This window comes from Musca domestica, unplaced genomic scaffold (genome assembly GCF_030504385.1).
Source record: "Musca domestica strain aabys unplaced genomic scaffold, Musca_domestica.polishedcontigs.V.1.1 39, whole genome shotgun sequence".
NCBI classification, from domain to species: Eukaryota; Metazoa; Arthropoda; class Insecta; order Diptera; family Muscidae; genus Musca; species Musca domestica.
The window spans coordinates 2,775,402-2,801,195 of NW_026712326.1; the positions used below are offsets into that span (position 1 = coordinate 2,775,402).

Below are 25,794 nucleotides of genomic sequence, written 5' to 3' on the forward strand. Positions count from 1 at the left end.
AAGACTTTCCAAAAGAATTTTAGTTTTATATAATTCTTTGGTTCCTCTTCTATTGAGCTTACGATCTCGTCACTTGGGTAAAAAATGTTTTTTGTCATAGAAGTTATTTTTAAAATAACTTCTGGGGAGAATATCCCAGACAAAAACAAGGGAACTGATGAGGATTGGTGGCTCTTTCCGAAACCTAGGTATTCCCTGCCTTACCCTTATCTGGATTTTTAAAAATATTTTCTTCAAAGAACAGGCGTGGATTTTTTCAAAAATATTTTTTCAATGGCCTGATAACGGAGTGGACTTTTTAAAAATTGCTTCTATAAAAGACAGGCGTGGCTTTTTAAAAATATTTTTTCAAGAGACCACATCCGAGCTTCGATTTTTTTTTAAATATTTTCAGGGGATCAACGCCAGACGTGGATTTTTAAAAAATATTTTTTCAAGAGACCAGCCATGGCGTGGAATTTTTAAAATTGTTTTTTTTTAATATTTTCTTCAAGGGACAGGCTTGGATTTTTTAAAAAATATTTTTTTCAATGGACCCGATATAACGGAGTTGATTTTTTAAAATTAGTTTCTTTTAAGACGGGCTTGGATTTTTTTAAAAATATTTTTCCTTCAAGCTTGGATTTTTTTTTAAATATTTTTGCAGGAGAACAACTACAGGCGTGGATATTTATTTTTTCGGGGGCACCAATTAATTTGGTGTATTTGAAAAAATCAAAAGAACACCTTCAAGCTTGGATTTTTTTAACATATTTTTTAAGGAACCTATTATAACTGGGCATTTTTTTAATATTTCTTCAAGGGACTTTTTTTAAATATTTTCTTTGTTCTTGTCTAAAAAAGCTCACTTTTAACTTTTCACCACAAAACATTTTAATATTTAAGATTTAATGTACAAAAATCCCCCTTCAACATCCATTCCCAAACAAGCATAGCACTTGACAAAAAAGTAAGTGAGCATCAGCCAACAACAACGACAACAACAACAATTGTAGTCATGCTTGTAATCGACATAGCTATAGCAATTATCGTCGTCATCGTTATTATTATCTCTTTTCGAATTCATTTAATTTCTATCTTCGCATGACTTCTGTTAACTGTCTTTCTGTTTTTTCTACAGTCTGAGGTCCTTTATATACCCAAATATATATGTATGTGTATATGTATAAGATTTCTTAAAGTGGATGTTAAGTGTCCACTTTCAGTTTTCGTCCTTTGCCTTTTTCCTTCTCATCCTGAATATGTTTTCGACTACGATAGCGATAGGAACCAGGAAGAAAAATTCAATTTTAACAATCTTCTCTTTTTTCGTCGTCGACATTGTTTTTCCCAACATTTTAGCCTCTCTAGAGCAGGGTTGTCATCGTTGATATTTTGTTGTTTAACAAAAATCTAAAATCTTTTATTAGAAAAGTCATCAATGGGAGCATATATAAACTTCCGTTCCTTTCCTCGTCTATAAAGACTGCCTTCTTCAGCGCCTAATGAGATTTTTTTATTTTGCATGACTCACACTTACATTTTATGATTTATTTATCTATAAAATTCTATTTATCCGTTTGTCCATAAAAGCTACATACTTCAGCTCGTTTCTCAAAATTACCTTTTTTTGATATATACCTTGTCTACAAAAAGACAGTCCATCTTAAAAATATTCTCTGCATCAGTCTGTCTAAGAAGACTTTCCATCTCGACCCGTCTATAAAAACTAGCTTCCACATTTCATTTATAAATGTTTTCATATTGGCTAGCGTCCACCCTACACGATAACTATCGAAGGGAGCATCGATTTGATTCCAACTTCGCACATCGTAGTATTATTGTCAAACTTATATCAAGTTCGGAGATGGGGAACTTAGATACGCTCCTTGTGGTGCCTCCCCCACAGAAGATAAACTTTTTCACAAAAAAAAAAAAATGTTTTGTTGTATACAAAAACGGATCATCCAATTTTGTTGAAATTTTTCAAATCCCAATATTTGTATCAGTGCCTCCCAAACAAAGGGTCAACATTTGGAATAATTATAACTTTTATAAAATACGAAATAAGCATCCGACTCTCTTCAAATTACACACATCCCAATATTGTTATCAACATATTATCAGGTGTGAAGATGGAATATAGCGGTCTACTCCTTCTGGTATCTCCCCCACAAAAGGTCCACAATTTTGAATAGCCAAAACCCCCAAAAAATTATTTAAATATTCTTGGTAAGGCCCCATAAGGCCAAAAAATAAGACAATTAGGATGCCTCTAAGAATTTTTTTGAAAAATTCAAGCTTTAAAATATATATAAAAAATGATCGTTGTAAGGCATCTAGTTCGACTCCAAAAAAACCATTAAAAATTCACATTATACGGTCTTTCAGATGCTTTTAAAAATTGTTTCAAAATTGAAGTTTTAGCTCATTAAGTGTACCTCCAAAAATTATTAAATATATATACTTTTTAAGACCCTTAAGGAGCCTCCAAGAACTCTCCAGAAAATCAACGCTGTCAGACCTTTAGGATGCCTCTAAAATTCTTTTAAGAAATTCACGGTGTAATGCCTTTAGGGTGTCTCCAAAAATTCATTAAAAGCTAACTTTGTACTACCTTAAGGGTGCTTCCAAAAATTCTTTAAAAATAACCACTCAGACAAACCTTGAGGAGGCCTTCAAATTTCTATGAGAAAAATCCACGTTGTAAGGCATTTATGTTTGGATCCAAAAATGCATTTAAAAATCCCCATTGTAACCATTAGGGACCCCCTAAAAAATTCTTTACAAATATCCACGTAATAAAGCATTATGACGCCTTCAAATTTCTATAAAACAAAAAACTACGTTGTAAGGCCTCTATATTTGGCTCCAAAAATCCATTAAAAATTCACATTCTAAGGCCCTTTCTTCCTCGAAAGTTGTACTTTGTAAGACCATTAAAGTGACTACAAAAATTCTCTAAAAAAATCCAAATTGTAGGACATTTAAAAATTTAAAATCTACAAAACATCCACGTTTTAACACCTTCTGGATACCCCTTAACACTTAAAAAATCACTCGGTGTTGCCTTAAGGGTGCCTCCAAAAATTCTTTTAAAAAAATCCACTCAGACAAACCTTGAGCAGGCCTTCAAATATCTATTATAAAAATTCACGTTGTAAGGCCTCTATATTAGGCTCCAAAATCTATTGAAAATTCACATTGTATGACCTTGAGGGTGCCCCCAAAAGTTCTTTCGTTCAAAAGTTGTAGTTTCTTAAGTGTCCCTCCAAAAATTTCAAGTTGTGGGGCATTTAGGGTGTCTCCAAAAATGCTTTAAAAATCCTCCTTTGGGAGTCCTTCAAAAATTCTCCAAAAAATCAATTTTGAAAGAGCTCTCACTCTCTCACTCACTCTGTATTGCCTTAAGGGCACCTCTAAAAATGATTTAAACATTTCCACTCAGATAAAGCTTAAGAAGGCCTTCAATTTCCTATAAAAATTCTACGTTGTAAGGCGTCTAGTTTGGTTCCATCCATAAAAAATCCACATTGTGGTCTTGAGGATGCCTTCAAAAATTCTTTAAAAGTATCCACGGTAAAAAAGCCTGGAGTCAGGCTTCAACTTAAAAAAAAAATCTACGTTGTAAGGTCCTAGCTTAGTTCCATAAATCCATTAAAAATTTACATCATTCCAAAGATGAAGCTTCTAAAAATTCTTCAAAAAAATCCACAATGTAGGACCTTTGGGAGACCTTCAAAAACACTTTAAATGACTGTAGGTTGAAAAAAATTATCGTAAGGCCTTCAGAGCGGCTTTAAAAATTCTTGAAGAAATCCACGTTCTAACGCCATTAGGCTACCTTTAATAATTTGTCAAAAAATCCACGTTGTAAGGTCATAGGGTACCTTCAGTAATTCTTAAAAAAATCCACATTGTAAGGCCTATAGGGAACCATTAATATATCTTTAAAGAATCCACCTTGTGAGGCCATTAGGGTACCTCTTTATTCTTTAAAAATTCTTTAAAAAGTCCACGTTGTAAGGCCTTCAATAGTTTATTAAAAAATCCACGTTCCAAGTACCTCCAATATTTCTTTAAAAAAACACTTTGTAAGGCCTATGATGTACCTCCAATATTTCTTTAAAAAATCCACGTTGTAAGGCCTTTAGGATGCCTTCAATAGTTCTTTAAAATATCCACGTTGTATAGCCTTTAGGGTACCTTTAAAAATTATTTGAAAAAATCCACGTTGTAAGGCCTTTAGGGTACCTCCAATATTTCTTTAAAAAAATCCACGTTGTAAGGCATTTAGGCCTGCAATAGTTCTTTAAAAATCCATGAGGCCATTAGGGTACCTCTAGTAATTCTTTAAAAAAATCCACTTTGTAAGGCCTTTAGGATGCCTTCAATAGTTCTTTAAAAAATTCACGTTGTAAGGCCTTTAGAGTACCTAAAATAATTCTTTAAAAACTCCACGTTTTAAGGTCTTTATAGTGTTTTAAGAAAATTCACGTTGTATGCCTTTGGAGTGCCTCCAAAAATTATTTCTTTCCAGAGTTGTAGAACCTTAAGAGTTCCTCCAAAAAAAAACTCAAAAAATTCCACGTTGTCAGGCCTTTAGGGTGCCTCCGGAAAACCTGCCAAAAAATACGCCATATTAGGCCTTTAAGGTTCCTTCAAAAATTCTTACAAAAAAAGACTTTATGTCTCCGAAAAAGCCTTTAAAAAATTCTCCATGTAAAGCCCTTAGGATGCCTCCAAAAATTCATAAAAAATCAACGATATAGAATCTTTGGCAGACCTTCAAAAATTCTTTAAAAAATTCAAGTCAAAAGGGCTTTAGGTTGCTGCCAAGATTTCTTTAAAAAATACAATCAGCTGGTCATAACATCCGGACCAAAAAAAAAAAATTAGGTCCAATATTTCAAAACGGCAACCAAGTCCCCTACCAAAAAAACAAAAAAGAAGTTGGTCCACCACCAACCTTTTTCTTTTTATTTCATTTTGCCTATTAACTTTTTTCTTCCTTTCTTATTTTTGTCATGCTTTCCAGCAGCAGCAACAACAACAACAATAACAACAACAGCAATAAAAAACAAGTGCATTTTAAGTTGAATTGCCGCCGGCAAATTGCTCTTATGTGAATGATTGTAATGCTGTTGCTGCTTTTGTTGTTGTTTCGTTGAGTTTTTTTCTGCTTTTTTTGCCAAGTGTAAGCACAAGAGGAAAGAGGTGAAAAAAAGAAGAAAAAAAAAAGTAACAACAACAACCATGCATAACAAGTAAAAAGCCCACAGACACACACACACACTCTAGCAAAAAAAGCAACAACATGACAAAAATGTTCATTGGTTGTGGCACATTACGATAGAGGCGCTCACTCTTAACCACAGGGTTGGGCAGGGGTACATGGGGTGGTGAAAGGGGGCGCAAGACTTGGCAAAAAAAACACACGCCGCCAATGTAGTTGTTATCATATCCATATCGTGGAAAAGTCACCACATAGCAAAGAACCACAGAGTGGGCTGGTGGACTTGGGGGATGGGATGTGAAGAGAAGCTACCACCACAATAAGCCCTGGCAAGTGAGAGGAGATGTGAACACAAAAATCGACGTCACGAAATTTTGCCATTATTTTTGCTTCTCCGCCGCTTGGCTTTTTTTGGCGGCATTGTAGCGCACTAGCGTGGATGTTGTTGTTGTTGCTTTTATTTTCTTTACGATCCCCAAACCAGCAGCAAATAACAACTACAACTCATAGCGTTACAAATTCACTGATTTTTATCAGATGAAAACCAAAATTACTTGGATCGGCGAAGAGGGAGGCGATCTCAAAGCAAGGTGGGGGGAGGGTGATTGAAAAACCTACCACAACAACACGGCGACGACGACTTAGAAAAAGCAACTAATTATGAATTCATACAAGACCACTTTGTTGGTGAAGAAGAAGAAGGAAAAAAATAACATCGACCAGAAAAGCAACACAATTGGACTTTGAGGCAATTGCGAAATTTTGCCATAAAGCGAAGCAACGGAGCGGCCCAAAAACTGAAAGGGGCATTAGAATGGGAGGAAAGGTGCTTAAAGGAATTTAGACCAACTAAAGGGGACCAAAACCGGGATTTTAGGGCCTCCAAAATCTTAAGAAAATTATCGTGATATGGCCTTTAGGATGCCTCAATAATTCTTTAAATAATCCACTTTCTAAGTTTTTTATACTGCCTTTTAAAATTCCGAAACAATTGACTTTGTAAGGCCTTTAAGATGCCTTCGAAAAAATTCTCTGAAAATCAATGTTTTAAGGCCTTCCAAATATTCTTAAAAAATCCCTGTTAGACCTTTAGATTGCCTCGAAAAAATCCTTTAAAATATCCTCTCAGAGAAACCTTGAGGAGGCCTTCAGTAGCTCGGCTCGGAAAATCCATTAAAAATCCTCATTGTAGGGCCTTGAGGGTGCCTTCAGAAAAACCTTGAGGAGACCTTCAAATTTCTGAGAGAAAAAGATTCACGCTGTAAGGCCTCTAGTAGTTCGGCTTGGAAAATCCATTAAGAATCCACATTGTAAGGCCTTCAGGGCGCCTTTAAAAATCCATTCTTTCCTAAGTTGTAGCTCCTTAAGAGTGCGTCCAAAAATTCTTCAAAAAATACTCGATATAGGGCCTTTGGGAGTCCTTTAAATATTCTCCAAAAAAGCCCAGTTGTAAGAAATTTAGAATGGCTCTAAAAATTCTCCAAAAAAAATCACGTTGTAAGGACTTTACAGTGCCTTAAAAAAATCCACTTTGTATGTCTTTGGGATGCCCTCAAAAATTCTTTAAAAATCCACACTGTAAGGCTTTTAAACAGAAAAAAGAAAATCTGCCTTTGAGATGCCTCCAAAAATTTACTAAAAAATCTAGGTTGTGAGGCCTTAAGGGTGCCTCCAAAAATAATTTAAAATGTTCACATTTTGAAGCCTTTAGGGTACCTCTAAAAATTAACTAAAAAATCAAGTTGCAAGGCCTTTAGGATATTTTCATAATACTTAAAAGTCCTCTTTAGGTGGACTTTAGGATGGCTTCACGAATAATTAGAAAAATTCACTCTAAGATGACTCTAAAAAATATTTAAAAATCCACATTGTAAGGCCTTTAAGGCTCGTCCCGAAATTCTTTAAAAATCCACGTTGTAAGGCCTTTAGAGTAACTCCAATAAATTTTTTTATATCCACGTTGTAAGTCCTTTTGACTGCCTCAAAAATTCTTTATAAATCCACGTTACAAGGCTTTTATAGTGCCTTAAGAAAATCTGCCATTGGAATGCCTCCAAAAATTCACTAAAAAATCTAGATTGTGAGGCATTAAGGGTGCCTCCATAAAATCTCTAAAAAATCAAGTTGTAAGGTCTTTAGGGGTCTTCCTTAAAAAACTCCTCCTTAAATGGACTTTAGGATGGCTTCAAAAATAATTTAAATATTCCGCCTTAGGATGCCTCTAAAATTTTTTTTAAAAATTCCTTCAGGATACCTTTGAAAATTCTTGAAAATATCAACGTTGTGATGCCCTTAAGGTGCCTCCAAAAATCTTTAAAAAATCCACTTTAAAGGTCTTTAGGGCGTCTTCAATGATTTAAAAAAAATCCTCCTAAATAATCCACCTTGTAAGGCCTTAAAGATACCTCTAAAATAACATTAAAAACTGACTTTAAAAAAATGGTGGCACTTTTTTTAAAAAATCCTAGATTTAGGTATGCCTTTGATAATTCTTAAAAAATCCTCATTGGGTGGACTGGCTTAAAAAAATAATTGAAATAATCCACCTAAACCTTTTAAGTTTCCCCGACTATAGTTTAAAATCCAATGTTTGAGGCCTTTTGGGTGTCTCCAACAATGTTTACAAATTCCTCCTTAGATGGAAATTAGAATGGCTTCAAAACAATCTAAAAAATCCACTTTAGGACGTATTTAAAGCATTTTTTTAACAATCCAAGATTTGAGGCTTTAGTGTGCCTCCAAAAATTTTTAAAAAATCCGAAAATTCAAAAAAAAAAAAACTCCCCTCAGATGAACTTTGGTATAGCTTCGAAAATAATAAAAATAATCGGTTTTAGGATGCCTCTAAAAATTCTTTAAAAATCCAAGGTTTGAGGCCTTTGGGGTGCCTCCAGAAATTCTTAAAAAATACACATTGTAAGGCCTATAGGGATGCCTTTAAAAAATCTGTAAGAAAATCCAAGGTTTGAGGTCTTTAGGGTGCCTCCAAAAACTGACTGACTGTCTCCAAGAATTCTAAAAAAAAATCTCTTTGGATGAACTTCAAGATGCCCCAAATTTTATTAAATAGATACAAGGTTTGAGGTCTTTAGGATGCCTCTAAAAATTCTTTAAAAATACGTTTAGATTATATCCAAAAATTCTCTAAAAAACCAAGCTTTAAGAGCTTTAGGGTGTTTTCACAAATTGTTAAAAAATTCTCCTTAGATGGAATTAGGATGCATCTAAAAATTCGTTAAGAAAATCCAAGGTTTGAGGCCTTTAGGGTGCCTCCAAAAATTCTTTAAAAATACACATGTTAAGACCTTTAGGGTGTCTCCAGAGATTTTTTTATAAATCCAAGGTTTGAGTGTTCCCTCTAAGACATCTTTAAGAAAATCCAAGGTTTGAGGCCTTTAGGGTGCCTCCAAAAACTGACTGATTGTCTCCAAAAATTCTAAAAAAAAAAAATCCGTCAGGATGCCTCCAATATTTTCTTTTAATCCAAGGCTTGAGGCCTTTACGTTGCCTTTAAGAATTCTTTAAAAACCCCTTTAGATTATCACCGAAAATTCTCTAAAAAAATTCAAGGTTTGAGGCCTTTAGGGTGTTTTCACAAATTGTTAAAAAATTCTTCTTAGATGGACTTTAGGATGGCTTCAAAAATAATTCAAAAAATCCAAGTTTTAAGGCCTTTAGAATGCCTCTAAAAATCTTTAAAAAATCCAAGGTTTGAGGCCTTATACGATGCCATTGAAAATTCTATATACCATAGGGTATATAGGGTAGGTAGGGTACCATAAAAAATTCTTTCAAATATCCACGTTGTTAGGCCTTTGAGGTGCCTTCAAGAATTCTTAGGAAAATCCACATAGTAAGACCTTTCGGTTGCCTCCAATTTTTTTTAAATCCACTTTGTAAGGCCTTTCAGTTTCCTCGATTTTTTTTAAATCTGCAAATATTACAGTTCCGCCGCTGTCGGTCCGTCGTCCATCTGTAGATCTTGCCAACTCACCTCACCCATGACGACCCAGCAATAACAATAATTTGAAATTTTCCCTATCTGCCTTCTGGTATTTTTCCCAAAGCCATCATCCGATAACTCGAATGAACCCAATCTCAATTCGATTTCAAAGCCTATTCAAATCAGATGTCTCTGGTGTTGTTTTTTTTTTTTTTCTATTTTTCAAAGAATTCATTTAAATAACTCTATTGACCTATGAATACAAATGCAGGCGGGCAGGCAGGGCCGTCGTATGAAACAAATGATATTCTCACTAAACGATTTATTCTAATTTTATTAATGAAATGCAAAATGATGATGGAACTTCCTCAAGACCAGCTGATAATGACACCAATCATCATCGTTCCATTTAGAAGAAGAAGCAACGAAACGAAACACGTTTCTTTTATGTCCACCATAAAATTATCAACACTGGCGGCTGGCGTCGAAGGAAACGGACAGATGACCGCCATCATCATTTGCGTTTAATTTTCCTCTTTTAAATAGCTTCTTGATCAGAAAATTACCAACGTTCTTATGGGGAATTCCTTGCTAGGGGAACTCAGACGGAAGACTACTACTAATAAGGGTTGTGCAGAATTCCCTTAATTTCGAAAAAAAAAAACAATTTAACAAAAAATTAACCAGCATAAAAATGTAACAAATTTCAATGAACATTATTTTGCACTTTGGCACTTCTTGCCTCTCTCCATCCCTCGTCTTCACAAGCTTTGGCCAGCATATTTAACATCAGGCAATAAAAAACGAAGACGTTTCACATTAGCATTTTCTTAAAAGGGTAATTGCTGATCGTTTGTCTTTATTGAGTGTTCCAGTGTCAATGGAATGGAATGTGGAACAAGGAGTTAAGTAAAGGGTACCTACCCCATGATCATTGACAAATTACCATGAAGTGTTTTTTTAATTTTTTTGGAGGATCTCTAAAGGCTTTAAATAATTGAGTTTAAAAGAATTTTTCAAGGGGCAATAAATTTTTATAATATTGATTTTTTGGCCCTAAAAGCCCCACAATTTGGATTTTTTAAAGAAATTTTTGGAGGCAAAATAAAGGCCTTAAAATGTCGATAAAAAATGCAGGACTTAAAACATGGATTTATTGAAGAATTTTTTGGGGAAAAGAGGCCTTACCAAATGTATTTTTTAAATAAATGTTGGCACACATGGTGAGTTAAAGAATTTTCGGAGATACCCCAGAGGTCTTACAACGTAGTTTTTTTAGAGAAATTAAAATGTAGATTTTTAGAGATTTTTTGTAGGCATCATTCAGGCTTTCTATAGGGAATTTAAAAAAAATTGGAAGCAACCTAAAGGCTTTACGTTGTGGATTTTTTCTAAGAAATTTCAAGGCATCTTAAAGGCCTAACAGCTCGGATTTTTTGGGAAATTTTTAGAGGCACCATTAAGACCTTGCAACGTGGCTTTACAAAGTGGATTTTTTAAAATTTTTGGAGGCACCTTATGGGTCTTACAATGTCGCTTTGCTAAAGAATATTTAGCGCCACCCTAAAGACCTTACTACGTGGATTTTTTAAGGATTTTTGGAGGCATCCTTACGGCATTGCAACATGGATTTTTTTAAGGATTATAGGAGGTATTATACTGGCTTTACTGGGTGGATTTTTTGGAGGCACCCAAATAACCTTATAGCGTGGGTTTTTAAAACATTTTCGAGAGACCTAAAGGCGCTACAACGTGGATTTTTTGATTGAATTTTTCGAACGCCCTAAAGGTCTTAGGGATTTTGGAGACACCCTTAACAAGTGGTAGACACACTTAAAGCTCTAACATGAAATGTTTTTAAAGAATTTTTAAAAGCACCACAAAAAGCTTAAAAAAATTTAAAGTGATTTTTGAGGCACCCTTAGGGCTTACATGGAGGATTTTTGGAGATTTTTGTGACTTTCTAAAGGCCTTAAACGTGAATTTTTTAAAAAATTTTGAAAAGCATCCAAAGACCTTAAAACTTTTATATTTTAAAGAATTTTTTAAGATACATAAAAGCTTTTGACGTGGATTTTTTGAAGCCATCCTATAGGCCTTTTTAAAAGAATTCTTTAAGGCACCTAAAGGCCTTAAACGTGAATTTTTTGAAGAATTTTTGAAGGCACCTAAAGGATTTAAACGTCGATTTTTTAAAGAATTTTTTAAAGGCACCTAAATGCCTTAAACTTGGATTTTTTAAAAGAATTTTTAAAGGCACCTAAATACCTTAAACGTGGATTTTTTAAAAGAATTTTTAAAGGCACCTAAAGGCCTTAAACGTGGATTTTTTAAAGAATTTTTAAAGGCACCTAAAGGCCTTAAACGTAGATTTTTTAAAGAATTTTAAAGGCACCTAAAATCCTTAAACGTGGATTTTTTAAAGAATTTTTTTAAAGGCACCTAAAGGCATTAAACATGGATTTCTTTAAAGAATTTTTAAAGGCACCTAAAGGCCTTAAACGTGGATTTTTTCAACAATTTTTCGAAAGGCCTTGCAATGTGGATTTTTTAACGAATTTTGGAGACACTTAAAGGCATTACAACATGGATTTTTTTAAGAATTTTTTTCCTTACAACGTGGAATTTTTAGGGATTTTTGGAGACACCCTAAACAAGTTGGAAGCAGCCTTAAGGCTTTACCAAGAAAAGTTTTCCAAGAAATTTTAAAGACATCACAAAAAGCCTAAAAATGCAAAACTTTTAAAGAGTTTTTTGAGGCACCTTAAAGGCCTTACATGGACGATTTTTTAAGATTTTTTGTAACATCCCAAAAGCCTTAGAACGTGGATTTTTTTAAAGAAATTTTGAAGGCACCCTGAAGCCATTAAGGTTTTAGAATTTTTTTTTTTGAGGAAATCAAAGGCCTGATAACGTGGATTTTTAAACAATTTTTGAGGCTACTAAAGGCCTTAAAACGTGGATTTTTAACGAATTTTTTGAGACTTCTAAAGGCCTTAAAACGTGGATTTTTAACAAATTTTTCGAGACTTCTAAAGGCCCTAAAACGTGGATTTTTAACAAATTTTTCCAGGCGCCTAAATACTTTAAAACTTCGATTTTTTAAAATAAATTTTTGACGAACCCTAAGCATTTATATCCCGACTTTTTAAGAATTGTTGAAGGCATACAAATGCCTATCAACGTGAAATTTTTTAAGAATTTTTGGAGCCACCCTAATTGCCTTACAATGTGGATTTTTTTAATTATTTTTGAAGACAGCTAAAGGCCTTGCAATTCATTTTTGAAGAATTTTTGGAGCCACTCTAAAAGCCTTAGAACGTGGATTGTTTAACTACTTTTTGAAAGCACCTAAAGGCCCTAAAACGTATATTTTTTTAAAGAATTTTTGTAAATTTCCTTAAGGATTTATAACCTGACTTTTTTAGATTTGTTGAATTTTTTAAGGATTTTTGGAGGAATCCTGAAGGCATTTAATCAAATCAATTTGGATTTTTAAATAATTTTTGGAGGCACTCAAAGACTGATAACGTGGATTTTTTAAGAAAATTGGGAGGCATCCTACCGTCTTTACAAGCCAGATTTTTTTTTTTTTTTTTTTTGGATGCATTCTTCAGATGTTCTATCGAGGATTTTAAAGTATTTTTGGAAGCAACCTGTGTTTTTTAACAATTAAAAGAGGCGCCTTAAAGGGCGTTCATAAAGGAGTTTTTAATTTTTTTTTTTTTTTTTTTTTTTTTTTTTGGAGGTTCTCAAAGGCCTGACAACATGGATTTCTCAAAAAGTCGTAGAAATATCCACTGTTAAATACTTACGGCGCTTTAGCTTTTAGGATACCATTTTTAGAAAAACAAGTGAAAAAGCAGCGAATTTCGGCCAGTCCGAACTTGTAATACCCTCCACCATTTGAAAAGAAATTTGCAAAATGGGAACAGTGACGTTGAAGAAATGCCGTTATCATTTTAAAAATTCCGAATATTAGAAACGTAGACCTTTACAGTCAAAATTATCTGCCAGAGAAAGTGGTGCCTACTACGAACTCTAAATACCAAAATTCACATAATTCGGTAGAAAAATGTAGCTAAATTCATCAAAATATCGATTACTGCGAGGTGCCGTTATATGGGGGCTATAAAAAGTCGTGGATCTCTACGGGAAATTTTCAGTCAAAGGATGTAGTACCCATTGCGAACTCCATATATCAAATTTGAAACAATTCCAGTGAAAATATGGGGTCCACACAAAACCGTGGACCTCTAAAGCCCATTATCTGCCAGAAACGGATGTGCCGTTTAGGAACTGCAAATGCTATGTTTCAGATAATTCTATTGAAATTTTTAGCTAATACCATATAAGTACCGAATATTAAGAGGTACCATTATATGGGGCTATACGAAGGCGTGGGGATCTGAAAAGAAAATTTTCTGTTATAGGATATAGGAGATACTCGCAGCGATCAACAAAGTAAGGGGAGATAAGGGTGAAGTAAGGGGCGATTGGCGTTTTAGTGACTTTAGAGTACCTCCTTACCTTTTAGATAACCCCTTTTGGTTTACGTTCCAAAATTCTTTAAAAAAAATCCACGCTGTAAGGCCTTTAGGTAGTCCTCAAAAATTCTTGAAAAAGATTTAGAAGTAGATTCCAAAAAAAATATTTCCAAATCTTTATTTTGAAACGATTTTCAAACGCTGTTTGAGATTACCAAAGACCTTGTGTGCCGGCACATATCAGCTGATGGACAGGCAGGCTGGTTGGCCGGCTAGCTAGAAAAACAAAATAAAGTAAACAAACCAAAAAAGCCAACAACAATAACAACAACAAAAAATCCTCCATGTCATTTTGCCACTTTAAATTGACCGTTTGTCACTTTCTTAGACTTCTTATCTTTGGGGCGCAAAATAAAGTGGAATTTTGGTCGTGTTGTTGTTGTTGGACCTATGACTTTATATTTTTAATTCTCTCTAAACGAAAATAAAAAATACAAAAAAAAAACGCAACGCATGAACGAGTAAATCTACTTTAGATGTTGTTGGTGTATTGTTAACCAAGCAGTAAAGCCACCTATGTTTTACACCCCTCCCCTGACTCTTCTTCAACACATAGCGACAACACACGCATAACCTCCTGCCCGCCTGCTCCACCATCACCTCCCATCAAATCGCTTTTAGACCAAATTATTCATATCTTTTGGGGATTTGCCTCCTCTGCCTACCTCCCTGCCTTGCCATGCCATGCCTAGCCATCCATCCACCCGTGGCTATTGTGTGCGTTTACGTTTTGTCGTTCTTTTCGTTTCATTTTTTTTTTTAATTTTTTTTTCGAACTGAATTCGAATTGAATACCCCTAAAGCACCACAGGTGGTGCGTATTCCAGCTATTTTTGTGTTGTTGTTTTTTTATGTTTTTGCTGTTTTTTTTTCTGTGATGTATGCTGAGTGGAAGCACTAGACCACTGAATAAATAACACAAAAAAAATGCCAAAAACAAAAAAAAAAAAAACAACAATAGAACAACTTGTTGTTGCTGATACTGCGTTATTTTGAGTTTTGCCAAAAAAAAAACGAGGCAGAAAATTTTGATTTTGTTTGCATTTTGATTTGGAAAAAAATAAAATTTTACTTTTTTATGAAGTTTTGACTTTTTTGGGATTTTATTACGAGGTGGGCCCACGCTCGGAGAATAGGAGACCTCTTGATTCTAATTAAATTTTTTACTACTTAATTTCTTTAATTAACATTTTTATTACATTCGAATATGGGCAATCAAGTAAGAGCAGCGTATTATACCCCCAACCAAATGGCTAATAAGGGGTATACAGGGTGAGGCAAAAACAAACTGCAACAAAGTCAAACGCCATAATTTTTACATTTTTTATACCCACGGAGAATTAGAGGCTAGTTATACCCTCAGTCATATGGCTAGAGAGGGAGGATATATATCATTTGTTACGGCCACAACGTGCCTCATCGAAATAAGGGTGTTAGACCCTACGTCTCTTTAGACCAAATCCGTTTCAAGACATTTGGTGTCGATCTACATTTTTATACCCACGGAGAATTAGAGGATAGTTATACCCTCAGTCATATGGCTAGAGAGGGAGGATATATAGTATATCATTTGATACGGCCAAATCGAGCCTCATCGAAATAGCGGTGTTAGACCCTAGGTCTCTTTGGACCAAATTCGTTTCAAGACATTTGGAGACGATCTAGGGGTGTCCATCCGTCCTTCTGTCTGGCTGATGATCACAATAACTCTCGAAAGGTGTATCCGATTTGAATCAAACTTGGTACTCTACACCACAAGGTGGTCAGGGTATTATGCCTTTGTACATTTGTTTGTTACAGGCAAAAGGAAACTAGATAGACCCAGATCCAGATCCCTTTGATGATCTGCATAGAATCACATTCTAAGACAATTTATGCATGTCCGTCCGTCGCATTTGCTGCCCGATCCATATGGAATTTTGCACAAGTCATTTGTTTGTCCCAAGGACGAAGACTATCAAAAAAGCGTCGATTTTTTAAATAAATTTTTTGGAGGAAACCAAAGGATTTATATCCTGCTCTTTTTAAGATTTGTTGTTGTAGGCATCCAAATGCCTATCAACGTAAAATTTTTTAAGGCCTTAAAACATGGATTGTTTAGATTTTTCGAAGGCACCTAAAGGCTTTAAAATTTATTTTTTAAAGGAATTTTTGTAAGGTCTCTAAAGGGTTTTTTTTAACGTGTTGAAGGCACCCAAAGGCCCATCAATGTGGAATTTTGAAGGCTTTAAAGTTTAAGAATTTTTAGAGGAATTTAAAGATCTGATAACTTGGATTGGTTTTTTTTTGTAATTATTTTTCGAACCACCTAAAGGCCTTAAAATGTTGATTTTTCGAGGCAGGAATTTAAAGATCGAAGAGGAATTTAAAGATCTGATGACTTGGATTGTTTTTTTTTAATTATTTTTGGAACCACCTAAAGGCCTTAAAACGTTGATTTTTCGAGGCACCAAAGGCCTTAAAAAGTTTATTTTTTTAACAAATTCTTCAAGGCACCTGAAGGCTTCAGAACGTGGAATTTTTAACGAATTTTTTGATTTTTTTTTTAAGAATTTTTGGAGGCACCCTTAAGGGCTTACAACGTGAATTTTTATGAATTTTTAAGGGCACCCCTACGACATTGTGACATGGATTTTTTAAAGAAGAACCCTATTAAAATTGAAGATAATCGGTAAAAATTTATATGTAGCTCCCATATATTTCTTCGTCCGATTTACCTTTTATTGTGCAGCAAATGTGTAATATAAGCCGAAAGAGGATGGAATTTTACAAATTAGGCCTGAAAATAAGTATGCCAAATTTGATCAAAATCGGTTCAGATATAGCTATAGATCCGATATATATATATATATTTCATCCGATTTAATATTTTATTTGAATGAAAACAAAAAATGTCGGAAATAGCATCAAATTTTAGAATACTTTTAGATTTATTCGGCATTTAATATAAGTCATGGTATAATAGAAATAAAATGAATTCGAAAAGATATAATAATAACGATGACGATCGATAATTGCTGTAGCCATTTCGATTACAAGGATAACTACAATTGTTGTTGTTGTCATTGTTGGCTGATGCTCACTTACTTTTTTTTTGTCCTTTGCTTGTTTGGGAATGTAGGTTTAAGGGGGATTCTTTATTTGTAATCTTAAATGTTAAAATGTTTTTGTGGGTAAAAGTTAGAAGTGAGCTTTTTTAGAGGAGGACTAGAAGACCCAAAAAAATAAAAATGGAAAGATTTTGGAAAAAATTTTTAAAAATGTACACATATATTTTTAAAAAATCCACGCCTTTAGTTGGTCTTCTGTTAAAATATTTTTTAAAATCTCCACGCCTGAAGTTGGTCCCTTATAAAAATATTTTTTATTAATATATTGTAGTTGATACCCTGAATAAAATATTTAAAAAAAAAAATACGCCTGTAATGATACCCTGAATAAAATATTTTTTAAAAAAAATCTACGCCTGTAATTGATACCCTGAATAAAATATTTTAAAAAAATCTACGCCTGTAATTGATACCCTGGATAAAATATTTTTTAAAAAAGTCTACGCCTGTAGTTGATCCCCTAGAAAAAATATTTTTTTAAATGTCCACGCCTGAATATAAAAATATTTTTTTAAAAAATCTACGCCTGTAATTGATACCCTGAATAAAATATTTTTTAAAAAAATCTACGCCTGTAATTGATGCCCTGAATAAAATATTTCTTAAAATGTCCACGCCTGAAGTTGGTCCCTTATAAAAATATTTTTTGAAAAATCTACGCCTGTAATTGATACCCTGAATAAAATATTTTTTAAAAAATCTACGCCTGTAATGATACCCTGAATAAAATATTTTTTAAAAGATCTACGCCTGTAATTGATACCTGAATAATATATATTTTTTTAAAAATCTACGCCTGTAATTGATACCCTGAATAAAATATTTTTTAAAATGTCCACGCCTGAAGTTGGTCCCTTATAAAAATATTTTTAAAAAAACCTGTAATTGATACCCTGAATAAAATATTTTTTAAAATGTACACGCCTGAAGTTGGTCCCTTATAAAAATATTTTTTTAAAAAATCTACGCCAGTAATTGATATCCTGAATAAAATATTTTTTAAAAAATCTACGCCTGTAATTGATACCCTGAATAAAATATTTTTTAAAAAATCTACGCCTGTAGTTGATACCCTGAATAAAATATTTTTTTAAAAAATCTACGCCTGTAGTTGATACCTTGAATAAAATATTTTTTAAAAAATCTACGCCTGCAATTGATACCCTGAATAAAATATTTTTTAAAAAATCTACGCCTGTAGTTGATACCCTGAATAAAATATTTTTTAAAAAATCTACGCCTGTAATTGATACCCTGAATAAAATATTTTTTAAAAAATCTACGCCTGTAGTTGATGCCATGAATAAAATATCTTTAAAAAAGAACGCCTGTAATGATACCCTGAATAAAATATTTTTTAAAAAAATTACGCCTGTAATTGATACCCTGAATAAAATATTTTTAAAAATGTCCACGCCTGAAGTTTCGTCCCTTACAAAAATATTTTTTAAAAAATCTACGCCTGGTTGATTGGTCCTTTATAAAAATATTTTTTAAAAAATCTACGCCTGTAATTGATACCCTGAATAAAATATTTTTTAAAAAATCTACGCCTGTAGTTGATACCCTGAGTAAAATATTTTTTAAAAAATCTATGCCTGTAATTGATACCATGAATAAAATATTTTTTAAAAAATCTGCGCCTGCAATTGATACCCTGAATAAAATATTTTTTAAAAAATCTACGCCTGTAATTGATACCCTGGATAAAATATTTTTAAAAAAATCTACGCCTGTAATTGATACCCTGAATAAAATATTTTTTAAAAAATCTACGCCTGTAGTTGATACCCTGAATAAAATATTTAAAAAAAAAAAAATACGCCTGTAATGATACCCTGAATAAAATATTTTTTAAAAAAAATCTACGCCTGTAGTTAATTCCCCAAAAATATATTTTTAAAAAATCCACGCCTGAACAGGGTGAGATAAAAAAAATGCAAAAAAGTCAAAATCATAATTTGTACATTTTTTAAATTCTATTGAATGAGAGCCAAAAAATTTCGGAAATATCATCAATTTTTAGAATAGGTTTAGATTTGTTCGAATTGGTCACCTTTGGCACGAAGTTGGCCTTCAAACGGCCAATAAAACCGTCACACGCTGCCCGAATGTTGGTCTGCGGTATTTTGGCCCATTCCCGGCGAAGCGCTTGCTTGAGGTGATCGACACTTTGGTATTTTTTTAGTGCCAACCTTGATTTTCAAAATACTCCAGACACAATAGTCCAATGGATTGGCATCCGGAGATTTTGGTGGCTATTGTGCGCTGGAATTTGGAAGCGAGGAACGTCATTTTGAAAACATTCTTGGGTGGCGCGTGCTGAGTGCGGTGGTGCTGAGTCCTGTTGGAATGTCCAAGGTCTGCGAACAAAATGTGTGCGTGCCCAAGACTTTAATACACCCTCTAGAATATTTTTGCGATAATATTCGGCATTTATTCCTATGTCACGATCGATTAATACGAGCGGAGAGCGACCATCGGCTGTTATGGCGGTCCACACCATCGCCATGGCCGGCACTTGAGTTCTGTTGGCCAACCGAAGGTGCACATTTTCAGTTGACCTCTTTGGCAAGTAAACTCGATCATTTAGTTTGTTTACAAACTGCTGAACAACGAATGTTTTCTCATCGGAGAACGGAGAAAACCAAATTCGGCAGTTCACCACTTTTTCGGCCAAGCGAAGCAACTCTTTAGCTCTTTTGATTCTATTTTCTTTCTGTTGCGGTGGAAGGTCTTTTACTTTTTGGAATTTCTATGGCTTTACCCCGAGCTAATTTTTCAATATTTGCCGAATGGAATATTGCGATATGTTCAGCTCACGAGCCATTTTTCGGCCATTGCGACACGGGTTTCGATCAATTCGCTTCTTTACCATTTCGAACCATTTCTGCTGATGTTGCTGTTGTCTCCCGTCCACACTCTTGACGTCGGGCTACGCTACCAGTATCACCGTAACAAGCTATGGTACGAAACACAAAATATTTATTCACATTTTAATGCTGGAGTGCTCTAACGATAGCCACTTGTGGTTTTCAAGCCAAATGTAAAGAAATCACACTATCAGGCTTGAATTCCAACACGAAAAATTTGTTTTCTGGAAAATCCTCACCGAAATGCTTTTGTACGTTTGTAAACAATATAATGAGCTATGACTGGAATAATTTTAACAGCTGTCGGACGAATGGCTTAGAAATGACAGCAGTCTGAATTTGGTTGCAGTTTTTTCATATCACCCGGTATATCCCACTCTTAGTTTCAAACATGACTAACTCACAAGCGCTTCCACATAAATAATAAAGCCTACTCTCCGCTCTCTTTTGGCGCTCGGTTATTACTCCTGTTTGCAAAATAAGAGTGGGAATCAAAATGTTCGAAATAGAGTAAGAGTTTACTCTAAGAGCGAAATCGAGTAAAAATAGCTATTTTCGAGTGCCCACAATCACGATAAGTAAACAGCTCGGAAAATATTGAATTGCACTAAAAATATGGTACTTGAGGAGTATTTTCAGAATTTTTATATCTTTTATTCCTAAAATTCAGATAATCAATTTTTTTGGATTTTTTTAACCAAAAACAAAATAGGATGGCGGTAGGGAAACTTTATAGAAAATGCTGAGTTGCACAAAATATGTTTTAGTTGCCGGAACGAGGTTCAAATGAAAGCTCTCGAGGGATATTCTCAAAATATATTTGCCTTCCATTCCCAAATGGTATCAAAATGGTTTAAGGACTCCTCGAGAGATTTCATTTTAGTCGAGCTTCAGTAGGGTATCTGCCAGAGTTTTTGTGCATCTCAGCCTTTTCCATAAAGTTTTCCTGCCGACAACCATTTTTTGTTAGAAAATCGGGAAAAATGCTCTACAATTTTGACGGTCCTTGTTCCGTAAATAATTTAAACAAAAGCTTAACCCATGGCAAATTTACTCTCCCAGAACTTTTACCCCTCTTAAGACCCCAAAAATTAATTTCAAAACATTTTTTAAAAATAATAGGAAAAAATTCTTCAGATTCTACTCACTTGAACTATTCACCATGTTGCCAGCACCCGCCGCCGACGCCGCCGATGTCATATGACCAGCCTTATCCATTTCGTGGATTTTTGGAGAGGATGCTTCAATTTTCACCAGGGTCGTCAGGGTCGACGAGGACATAGTCTTCGCCGCCGATGTCAAGGAACCGATTGTATGATGATGTTGTTGATGTTGCTGCTGCTTATGATGATGTTGTTGGTGATGCTGCTGCTGCTGATGATGATGTTGTTGGTGATGCTGCTGCTGATGATTATTGGATGTTGTCACTTCCGAAACTTGACAGGGTTCACGTTTGATCTGGACAAACGTGTACGACGACGATGAGGTGGACGATGAGGCAGCACCCACATTCGGAGCATGCGGTGAGCTGAAAGTGACCGGTGAAGAGGTAACGAAGTGAGGCGAAGCCGCAGCTGCCGTTAGGAAGGTAGAAGTGTCGACAAGTGGGGCCAGACCCGAAGAGGTGACTGGCACTAGAAAAGTTGTGGTCGTCGAGGAACTGGAACGTTCAAAATGTTGTTGCTGCTGCTGCTGCTGTTGGTGGTGGGCGGCAGCAATTGTGTTGTGATGCAACGAAGTCGACGACGACGGATGATGGCCGACGGAAAACGGAGAGTGGTGATTTGAGGCATGTGTTTGAGTATTAGGACCGCCGGCTGCACCCAGAGTTGTGGAATTTAAGACATCAGTAGCACCGCCATTGGAATGATTTGCGCCTGAGTGATGATGATGATGATGATGTTGAGAATGATGTTGTTGTGGCTGATGCTGTTGTTGGTGTTGGGAGGAGCTGGACTGAGAACTGGTATTGAATGATGCCATTTAAAATCGATTGGCACCTGTTGATTTCAACAAAAAAGCTAGGCTTTTAATTTTTTTCGACGGTTTTGTTGTTAATTTTTTTCTTTTTTGATGTTGTTGCTTTGCGGATTTAAGTCGCACGGTATTTTTGACTTTTTTATTTTTCTTATTGATATTAATTTTTATTTTTTCAAAACATTTTTAAGGAACGTATTTCAAGTATTTTTGTAGGTATATTTCCATTATCACCCCTTTCTTGATGAAGAGAGAGTATTCTTGTGAGAAATTTCAAACGTTTGAGGAATTCACATATTTTTAGCTACGGAAAGGGAGGTAAAATACATAGCTTTATTTTTGTTTTCAATGCAAAGTGTTAACAAACAAGTGGTACGATATTTTTTTCATTTTGAAAATTTTGAAAACTGCAATTCGGAAAACACTCCTCCATTTAGAACGAATTTGGCAATTATCAAAAAAATAAATAAATAAAATTAAAAAAATAAATAAAATTAAAAAAATAAATAAAATTAAAAAAACTGAATGAACCCGTTATATAGGCAACTTTTGTCATAAGACATTACAATATTCAAATGCGAAACTTAAAAAAATCGGTGAATAATGTAGCTAAACTCAACAAAGTACCAAATATTGGGAGGTACGCTATACGTAAACGTGGACCTGCACACACAATTTTCTGTCTTAGGCTGTAGTATCCCTTACGAACTTCAAACACCAAATTTGAAACAATTCCGGATAATAATGTCGCTAAAATCATCAAAATACCGAATATCGGGAGGAGCCGTTATATAGGGGCTATACGAAGACGTGGACCTGCACAGACGATTTTCTGTCATGGGCTGTAATATTCATTACGAACTTCAAATACCAAATTTGAAAAATGTCCGGTGAATAATGTCGATAAAATCATCAAAATATCGAATATCGGGAGGTACCGTTGTATGAGGGCTATACGAAGGTGTGGACCTACATGGCCCATTTTCAATACCGAAAGTCCTGTAGACATTATATACATTTGAGTAAAATTCAATCAACCAACTTCGCTTCGTTCGGAAGCTAGTGATATCCACAGACGGACAGACGGATCGACATAGAATTTTATGCTGATCTAGAATACATATACTTTCTGTGGTCTAAAATGCATACTTCGACGTGTTAATAACGGAATGACAAACTTAATATATCCTCCATACTATTGTGGAGGGTATAAAAATATATCTGGAAAATACACAGGCGTCACCCATCTGCATTAGAAACGCTTATTGTTGTCACATTTTCAAGCATTGTTCATGGAAAGTTAATTTCTTGCCACTTAGGCCCTCTGAAATAGTTTTGAAATCCATTTCTGAGCAAATCGCTGATAGAAAATGTTGGAAAAAATAACCATATTTTTTCAAAACTAATTTTATTTTGATTTTTTTTTTTTTTTTTTTGATTCTAAACAAAATCATTGAAATATTGCAAAAAAATGGTTTGTCATCCTGATAAGAATATCCCATATCAATAGCCCATATTTCTATTATCGCACTTAGATCAAATGTTTTCCTGCTCCGGTGACCAATTTATGTTTGCTATCAACGAAAATAACCTACTTTCCGAAATCTAAATCTTTATGCCAAACAGACTTTATGTCTGATGGCGGAGATAACGAATCAAAAAAGTTATCAAAGAGTTCACCTTCCTTCTGGAGGTATATTCGGTTTGAAAGAATAAAAAAAATGGAAATTCTTTTTAAAAGTCTTATGAGGTCTTTTCTATGGTGGTTGTCATTAGGTAAGTTCCAGAGTTTTCTGAAGAAGTCATTTAGTAGTTTTGTTTATAAGAAAAAAAACTATATCGGAGGTATTTACCTCAGGATCCTCCACCACGCTACACCCCGAAAAACGTAAAACATTTCCGTCCAAACATCCATCGGCCATTTGATCTTAATATAAGCAGTTCTGAAGAAGCTGCATACCCGAATAACGAATCATGCCGTCGACGAATTCATGCTTAAAATGAGCCATTAACAAAAGAAACTCCTTCTAAGACCTTCTTCAGATCAAAAGTTTTTGCCCTAACCGGCACCTATTCTCTTGTCTAGTTTTACGCCCTTTGGTGTTCTAGGTTAAGAAAGCGGCCGATTTATTCAACATCCCACTAGCATTCATAATCTACAACAATAAAAAATCTGAAATACTTGAGTTTGAAATTTCACTGTTTTTGCTGAAAAACAAGGAATGCGCCACACAAATATGTTCCTAGACCAGTTCGGAGGACAAACAAAAATTAGTTTTTACAAGCAACGTGTTCAGAAAATATCTAAAAATTGACCCTGACTACGTCGGTGTTGCGTATAAAATGTCATCAAACATGCCACCAATTCCAGAGGAGTCTTCAAAGTTAAAAGATCTGCCGTCTTCGTCATTACTCTTACAATATCGTTGGCGTGTACAAAAGGTTTTGATTTATTTCAATTGAAGAATTGGTTTTGACTTCGCCCAACATATCTTCTTTTCAAATCTAATTCCATCGTATTTGCCCGATGACCTATTATAAGGTCAATCCAATTCTAATTTACACATCTAATTTACATTCAGGATTTCCTTTCCTTTTACATCAGATACAGAAGATAAATTATTAATTTTTCTTGGTACAATATCCTTAGTTCATTTGATTGATCAGCTCTATACTACTCTGAAGGAAAAAAAAAACACTTTAATTATGTCAAAAATTCGAATAATTCAAATTAAATTACCAATCCTACAACTTTGTCTAAAATTATGGTTCATATTTCACAAATAAATCCCTTTCTTCCTTCGACAAATAAATAATTCTTCGGTAAAATTCGTTCCATTAGTTGTCAAATGTAATTAATCGCGTCTATATCTATGTTGTCACCAAAAGCTGTTCAATTTTGACGCGGGGCAAACTCCAATTGGCACATCTCATTATTTTGCCTACATATTTTTTTGATCTACTTATCGGATTTTCCCATCGAGATGGTACGAATTTTTTTTATTTATGTTTTTTTTTTTTTGGAAATTTGTAATTCACATATTTTCTGTCTATGCTCATCCATTTGAATGATTAGATTCCTTGTATGTATTATTCTAAAGTAGATTATAAAAGACAAATTACTTAAAAAGGCGAATAATTTAGTTATTTTTACCCACTCCACAATTCTGACTAAAATTCTTGACAATTTCCAATAGAAATATTTCGAATTAAGCATTTTTCCATTGGCAAATAATTCCGGGTCGAAATTATTTTCTTCCGATTGTTCTCAAATGTATTTATTCCCTTCTATCCTAATTTAGTCACTTCTGGACGACCAAAAGCTGGTCAATTGTGACACCAGGTAAATTCTCATTCGCACGTGTTTAGATCCTTTTCTAGAAATGTGTAATTCACAAGTGTTTTTTTTTTTTCTGTTTAATGGGCACTGTATATGCTCATCCATTTATAACATCAGATCCCTTACATGTATTACTCTAAAGGAGAAGATAAAAAACACTTTATTTACTTAAAAAGGTGCACATTTCAATCATATTTACCAATCCTATAAATTTGTGTAAAATCTTGTTCCATTTCCCTGCAATTAATTCCATGGCTAAATTCTTTAATTTCGAATATTTCTCAATTTATCCCAATTTAGTCACTTTTGGTCGACCATTATCTTGTCAATTGTGACGCCAGGCAAATTCTAATTTACACTCTGTCGCGGGATGTACGAACATTCTTTATGTTTCATAAATTTGTAATCCACAAGTTTTTCCTGTTTTAATAGTCAACCCCTCATCCATTTGAATGATCAGATTCCTTGTAGGTATCACTCTAAGGAAGATGAAGATAAAAATACACTTTAATTACTTCGAATCTTTCAAGTATATTTACCCATCCAACAATTCTGTTTATATTTCTCATCAATATCCATTAAAAATATTGCAAATTATGCCTTTTTTCCATTGCCTGTTAATTCCATGGCAAATTTCTTTTCTTTCGATTAGTTGTCAAAGGTAATTTCGCTCTCCTTTCCTTTAAGATCTCTCTCATTATTTGTTGTCAACTCGGGGAGTTATTATGTACAACACAAGGCAATTTCAATTGCCACTATTCTCATGTTTTTGCATGAGAAAGATGAGTT

The 25,794-nt window shown here is 34.3% G+C and overlaps 1 protein-coding gene across 2 annotated transcripts in view; it reads right to left on the minus strand.

The window, feature by feature from the left end:
- Positions 1-25,794, minus strand: part of LOC101891914 (protein winged eye) — a 150,864-nt gene that overhangs the window by 122,186 nt on the left and 2,884 nt on the right. For both annotated transcript variants that reach the window (XM_005178167.4, XM_020034949.2), the window contains exon 2: positions 20,837-21,969. In XM_005178167.4, the coding sequence (XP_005178224.1) occupies positions 20,837-21,671 (835 nt within the window). In that variant the 5' untranslated portion in view covers positions 21,672-21,969. The remainder of the gene's footprint in view (positions 1-20,836; positions 21,970-25,794) is intronic.